The 7,383-nt window shown below is 42.7% G+C and overlaps 1 protein-coding gene across 1 annotated transcript; it reads right to left on the reverse strand.

Moving 5' to 3' along the window:
* Positions 1 to 623: 623 nt before the first annotated feature.
* On the reverse strand, positions 624 to 5,495 carry slc31a2 (solute carrier family 31 member 2). The gene is made up of 4 exons (XM_075455091.1): positions 5,136 to 5,495; positions 3,408 to 3,474; positions 1,364 to 1,592; positions 624 to 1,083 (listed from the first exon to the last, which is right to left on the reverse strand). Exons 1-4 carry the CDS (start codon positions 5,142 to 5,144, stop codon positions 918 to 920), a joined length of 471 nt encoding a protein of 156 aa, XP_075311206.1. The 5' UTR covers positions 5,145 to 5,495; the 3' UTR covers positions 624 to 917.
* Between the last annotated feature and the right edge of the window lie 1,888 nt (positions 5,496 to 7,383).

Here is a 7,383-nt window from a genome sequence, read left to right on the forward strand (position 1 = left end):
AAAAAAAGTTAAATATTCTGTTTGAAAAAGAGGAGAAACATGACGTCAGCTGTTTTATTCCTTTTTTTAAAGCCTGTGGTTTATCAGCCGTTACCACGGGACGTGACCGCTGACGTACATGTGAAGATAAGTCATCAGTAAGCAAAACATGAGGAGTTTACAAGCTAAAAATCACGAGTCAGTTCCTCTAACTACCAACTTGTGACTGAATCTCAGCTCCAAGTGCAAATAAGCGTTCAGATTTCACTCCAAAACACAGAGAACACACACACACACACACACACACAAACATTCATTCCAATCAAACCTTTCACACGTGCTCTCCCACCAACCCTAAACCCCAAAAACTAAACAGCAAAAATCAGGTTGCATCGTCTCACTCCTAAGGACATACTGGTCAAATTATGGGTAATCTTGTAATACCTTCAAAATATTTAAAAGCAACAAACATCAGGAACTATAAAGGTGAGAAATCTTTATAGAAACAACAAAGACGTCATGACTTGCATCTCTGAGAAATATGGTTCCTCTTCTCTGTGTGACTCAAATCTCCCTTGTTGCATCCTACATGCTTTCCTTTTTTGTTTTAAAAAACAAGAGAAGTTAAAGCCAGCGGCGCCGTCTCACATGCAGCACTTTGAGATATTTGCAGTTTTCATAGTGAAGCAAAACTGTACCTCAGAAACAGCCCACTTCCCCACTATAATGTAAAAGAACCCCGTCCTTTATGATCAAATTTACACATTGTTCACGTGTACCGCAGGTGAAAAACTGCAGAAACGCAGAGACTTCCATATCAAGATGTGAAACAAGAAATGAAAAAAATGAGTCAATCGAGTGGTTTTCCATTTAGAAAACGGAGTGTGAGAGATCCTGTCAACGCTGCGTGGGATTCAGTTCCCGATCAGTCCGTAGGGTCACATCTGATCCAGGAGCGGGAACGAGATGAAATAACCGAGGACCGAGCCCACGATGACTCCGAGAAAGATCCAGGTGTTGTAAGACATGACGCACAACATCAGCATGTAGCCCAGGGTCACCTGCAGCATGTGGAGGACGGTCTGGACGACGTGCAGCAGCCAGCTGGAGAGAAGTGACAGAAGAAGAAGATCAGTCACACCCTGAAAAATCTGAAATACTTCATTAAGCTGCAGATTCAGTCTGCAAAGATGTTTGCTCGACACCGACTTGTTTGCATAAAGTTGAGGAGGATACAGTCTTTTTTTAAGAATATAAGACTGGATTCGCATGGACTGATGTGTACACAGAAAACGACACTGTTCATTACACAGTTATCATTTAGCAAGAGTCTGATTTTAAATAGGCGACAGAAACTCCGTTTAACTTAGAGAGGAACCCTGACCTGTTTCGGTTGCTTGGAGTCGGAGTTGGGGACTCCGCGGGGGTCAGGGAGGACTCGGAGGGGCTGCTGTCCAGCACAGAGCTGCTCTCGCTGCGGCTGGACGAAGGGGCGGCGTATGCAGACTGACGCCGGGCCAGCGGGGAGCCGCTTCCCAGCCACACCCTCCACACTTTGAGCAGCTCGTAGAAGACGGTCAGCAGCAAGACAACAAACACCGACAGCACCATCCCTAAAGACACAAAAACACCACACACAGCGTAAACACTGACGGCCAGAGTCAAATGTCACAAGAGATTGATACAAGTCAGTTATCTCAGATGCACGACACACCATTACGCTGCATCATTATTAGAAGCAGTTGTTGCTGCCCATCAATCTGGGAGGGGTTATAAGGCCATTTCCAAACTATCTGGAGTCCATCATTCTACAGAGAGAAAGATTATTCACAAGTAGGAAGCATTAAAAACAGCTGTCAATCATCCCAGGAGTGGACGTCCCAGCAAGTTCACCCCAAGGTCAGAAACCCAAGAGCTACATCTCAGACTCCACGGGCCTCAGTCAGCATGTTAAAGGTTAAAGTTCATGACGGCACAGTTAGAAAAAGACTGAACAAGTACGGCTTGTTTGGAAGGGCTGCAGGAGAAAGCCTCTTCTCTTTAAAAAGAACATGGCAGCACAGCTTAGGTTTGAGACTTCTGGAACATTTTCCTCTGGACAGAGCAGACCAAAGTGGAGATGTTTGCTCATAATGCACTGCAGCACGTTTGGAGGAAACCCAAACCACAGCATATTAGCCTGACATCAACTGCCAAGCACAGTGGTGGCTAACCACGGCTGATTAATGTATTCAAGAGTCAAATGTGAGGCCATCTGTCCGACAGCGAAAGCTTGGCTGAAACTGGGCCATCAACAGGACAATGATCCCAAACACAGCAGCAGATCTGCAGCAGAATGTGTGAAAAAGAAATGTTAGGACCCTCCTAAACGTTCATTTGTTTCACTTTTTCCCCCCTTTAAAAAAAAGGAAAAATCCAGACTGATACTGGATTTTTAGGATAAAATAAATGCAATACGGACATCCCTGTTGATTTCATCTTTAATATTCTGTATGTATACAGTTGGAGCTGCTTTGCTTGATATATGATGAGGAAATTCCCGTTCTAAATTGCTTCGATTGGCTGTTCTTTGCAGTGTGTTCCTTGAAAGATCATCAACAGCTTGAACTTTGAGTTTGTCACGGATGCAGCTTCCACTCTTTTACAGGGATTCCCTGGAAGGTCCTAATAATGGGACACATTGTTGTGCTGCCATTCTTCTTTTCTTTACTGTATCAATATGGATACTGTTTGTGCGTAACTGAGTCATTGTGTGTTGTGTCAAAGTTTTGTGTGTTTGTGTTGAAAAAGGAAAATTAATAAATATTTAAATAAATTAAAAAAAAGCAGCAAAACGCCTTCAGCTGTAAACTCTGCATCTAACGTCTTGTAGAATTTCAAAAATAAATAATCAGAGAACAAAATTAAATTAAAGCTGCAAGCAGCCTTGAGTGGGACTTGATTGGATAATGTATGTGGGAGTTATAAGCGACTTCATTTTTTGTGGCATGCATGAGGCCTCAGAGTCGACAATGTTCACAGTTATGCGGTTTGGTAGGTTTTTATGCCTCCAAGGTTAATAAGTCTAAAGCGAGCTGGGTTCAAAAAGGTTCGACGTTAACAGTTTATAATGGGGTTCAACTACTTTTAGGTGCCGAGTAATGATCGAAGTAAAAGCATTTCTAGGGAAAAAGGAACTCACAGAAGTGGTCCGACAGGTATCATGTGAGCCGGTTATACCCAAGCTGCCCACCCTCACAAAAGAGGCCTTTTCAGAACCATCCGCAGGCTGAAAAATGGAGCTCCGAGATTACACAAGCTCTACATTTCCTGGTGATATAATCAGTGTAATAAAATCTTCTCCTGGAGAGACGCATTCTGGTTACAACCTGAAACAATGTTTCTCTGACTGAGATCGCTCACATGCTTCAAACCCCTCCGTGGCTTACCTGCCGGGCCGTGCACGTCCCAGAAGTCAAACAGCAGCATCACGCTGCTCGACCAGCCGAACGTCATCTGAGAAAAGGAAAAAAAACAATGAAGAACTGCTGCTGTGTGCTGAATACTGAAGTAAGGCACCCATTGTGTTAGTAGCTTTTCTTATTATTGATCCGTTTCTGCTGCCATTGAAGTCTATGGCAGCCCCATGAACGCCATGGTAAAAAGTTGGGAAATTTGGCACACGTAATCAGCACAGTGCCAAAGTCAACCTCAAGAATTTTCAAGAATTTTCATGCCCTAACAGTGAACTCTCTAGCGCCACCAACACGTCAAAGTTCAAAGTGCATTCAGCCTAATAACTTTGGACTACTTGGTCCAAATTTCACAAATGAGTCATCGTTGGAATCCTTGGATCATCAAACTCAACGTCGACGCGCAAAACGGGACGTTAGGCCGTATTTCTGCGATGCATTGATGCCAAACTTGGTGCATGGACTCATGACGCCTTCCTGAGCAGCCAGAGCCTTGCCTATTGTGCAATGCTGCTAGCAGCTATATATTTTAATTGTTCTCTCGCGCCTAGTCTGTGCAGCATTGCAAAAAGAATCTTATTCAGCTGTTTCAGACGGACAATTACTGGACGTCTGCTTCCACAGAGGCAGACTTTGTTCTGCCCTGCTGGTGCCGACCTGTGACTGACAGAGGAATGCACTGTGTGCTCCAGTGTGCAGGCAGCAGGCAGCAGGAAGGCTCTCTGCCTGCCTTCCCGGGTAATCCACCACCTGTCTGGGCACGAGTTTCCCTCAGCAGCTGCACACTGATATGAACCCTAAAAAAAAACAGCATTAAAACGACACTATCTTACATCTGATTTGTTAGAAACCAGTCTGACCCTGTTCAGCAGCTAAAAAAAGGAGCTGATTTGAGAGAATGAAAAACATGACGAGGACATTGAGCTCATCTGTCAAACCAGCTGAGAAAACGACTTGTTTGTTTGCACTGTGAGATTAAAGCTTTTGGGACAAAGTCAAACACCATGGGGGGGGGATTTCATCTGTTTCTGGATGCTTTTCCCCACGACTTTGAGTTTTTTCTTCAGTTAGTTGTTTCTCACTTTAAGGACTCTGTCGCTGTGAAATGTGTTTGAGGTGTACAAAGCAGACGCAGATATATAATTTGCTGAGCAAGCTTTTTTGCTGTCAAGGAGCCTGAAATTCTTGGTATCTTTTTGGTTTAGTTCTCAAGGCAGCAGCTCAGCCAGAGCCCCGATTTTATACTATATACCCAGTTTGGACTTCTATTAAAGCACAAAATTCATGTAACAGTAACATATAAACACAAACTTATACATTTTATAGCTGTTGTATTGGACTGAGTCTCCTATTTATAGTCAAATGTACATTATAACAGACGTCTTTTGGTTGTATTTTTTTATGTTAAGTCGTCTCCCATTATGTAGCTCAGGCTTTTTATTTTAAAAACTAAATTAACCTTCCTTCAAGAAAGGTTTCACGAGTATGACAAGCTTTGACGGATTATCCTATGATTACCAAACACGTGGGGCCCAACAAAACTTGCGCCTGAGCTTATTTTAATGTTTTGCCGTCAGCTGCTTATGGAGAACATCACATTTAACTTTCGCCGAGTAACTCGATGCCAAACAAACGCCGACGGAGTAACATTCTACATCTAAAGTTCGTCGGTTCACGGATGAAACTACAAAAGAGAAAACTTACGGACATCATGGTGGACTCGCTGACCAAACGCTAAGACCACAGAGTCAGACAGTAATGAGCGCAGGTCCCATAACCACACTCGGGGAGGACTTCAGCTGTGCTGTCAAGACGCAGCCATTGCTTTTAAGTACCACAGCAACAGCTAGCGACCCAGCAGAACAGTCCGTGCAGCGTTACCTCGTGATTTCACACGAGAAGCAGAGGCTCACGGTTAATGGAGTTTTCCCCAACGACGTCGAGAGAACTGAATGTACCGCCAACTTTGGCTATGCTGTCGAGTATCTCCCTTTATCGAGTTGTTGTAAAGCCAATGTTAGCCAAATATGCTATGCACGTACAACCCTAACTGACCCATTCTTTGTTTATACCAAAACACAAGGGGTACAATCACGTGACCAACGGAAGTTGCCGAGTGAATTCGTCGAATTTCGGCTCCTCGTCCCTTGAATCTGTTGCTATGGCAGCGTCTAATAAAACGGTTAATTAGAGGGAGATTTGAGCATACGCATTGAAATTATTGGGAAGTTACTGTTACTTACATATATACTTTTATCTTTGTATGGTCTCTTTCGTCTTTTATGACTTTATAATTATTAATTTGTTTTATTGGTGGCGTTTTCTTATTTTTGTTAGTTTTTATGTATTTGATTGTAAAGCACTTTGTGATTTTTATCTGTGAAAGGTGCTATATAAATAAAGTTTACTTACTTACGTTTTTTAAATGCTTCTCATTTTTAAATATCAAGTTGTTTTTTGGTCTCTTTATTTTGTGGTAAAACACAGCATCTTCAGTATTCACACAAGATCTTCATGAACATTTCTGATTGTACACATTTTGTTTGGCCTTAAAAATCGATATTTATCATCTTCCAAGAGTCAAAATAAAAGGCACAGAGCTGACTGTCCACATAGGCAACAAAACACACGTCATAATTTTATTATTACTTTGTACAGTACAACTTTGATTCAGCGCTGTTACTTGAAACATTACATGTTCTGGCTGAGGTGCTACTATCAGTATATGCATACTGCACCTGTAAACAGTTTCAAGTAGAAAAATACAAAACGAGACGCCACTCATCTATATGTGAAGGGGGGACAGAAAGGAGGAGGGAGAAAACAGAACAGTGGGGCTTCATAAAGCTATAGTACCGTTTGCTCGAGAAATCAACAGAATGAGGAGTGAAAAAGGCATCGAACAACTTCAGTTTTGGAAATCAAAGAGGAATTGCACATATCTTAGAAAACACGGATAAAGACAAAGTTTTACAGAAGGTCCAGTGTCTCAAAGTCTTTCGAAGCTACATTTGTATACATCAAGTGCACTTGGCACAGTCCGATAAAGACGACACAGGAGGAGCACATCCTGATGTCCTCAGAAGAAGCAGGTCCATATCAGGCTCATGGAAGTGGTGTCAGGGGTCCAGACCGTCTAAGGCATGCGGTCACATTACCGTAGCAACACAGCAGTGGTATCTGGGGGACAATCTCAGAAAAGGGGGAAGAAAAAAACCAACATTTCCTGAAAACATGTGGGAACATGTGGAATCGGAAGCCAACATTAGCGGTTCCTTTTTTTTTTAAAGTGGCCCTTTGATTGTTTTAAAATGTGGTGATAAGGAACATTCAATACAGCAGTTGTGCTTAAGATTCTCAGTGGCTCTGGTTTCCACTTCAAATGCTGTTATGAACACATTAGATCTCGGTGATGTGGAAGAAATCCTCCGTATGAAACAACATGACAAACATATGTAAAAATCAGATAAACATATTCTGGCTGCAGCGCTGAATCTTCTTCCCCTTTTATGAGTTACATGAGAAAAAAAAAACAACAAAAAACATTCAGAAACCAGTTTTGTGTAGAACGACTTGAACAGAAGTGTGCGGAGATAACGGGCTTAGACACGCAGAAAGTCCTACGAACACACGGGAGATACGCTGGCTCGACATCCATGACCTCACGCTGTCAAAAAGTGCTGCGTTGTGCACGTTTGTCACCATCCGCCCTGACAGATCTCACCAGAACACATCAAGAAAGTTAAGGCAACAAAAGACGGAAATCCTAACATGACAGCAGAGACCTTCATTTAAAGCCAACTTATACGTCAGACCTTTTTGTTTTTTAATGCAAGACAGAACCGGTGAGTTTGCATGTCGAGCTTCAGATTTTAAGGCCCAGATGACAGAAACGTTGTACCAGCACTGACCACAGGAGGGCGCTGAGAGGCTGTCGGTATCTGAACGTGGT

This window comes from Odontesthes bonariensis, chromosome 22 (assembly GCF_027942865.1).
Source record: "Odontesthes bonariensis isolate fOdoBon6 chromosome 22, fOdoBon6.hap1, whole genome shotgun sequence".
Classification (NCBI taxonomy): Eukaryota; Metazoa; Chordata; class Actinopteri; order Atheriniformes; family Atherinopsidae; genus Odontesthes; species Odontesthes bonariensis.

Bases quoted from the DNA above. Each gene is read 5' to 3' on its own strand.
- slc31a2 (XM_075455091.1), bottom strand. The intron at 1,593-3,407 runs GTAAGCCACGGA...TTGTGTCTTTAG, and splicing joins GGACGTGCACGGCCCGGCAG to GGATGGTGCTGTCGGTGTTT. The intron at 1,084-1,363 runs GTCAGGGTTCCT...ACTTCTCTCCAG, and splicing joins ACTCCAAGCAACCGAAACAG to CTGGCTGCTGCACGTCGTCC.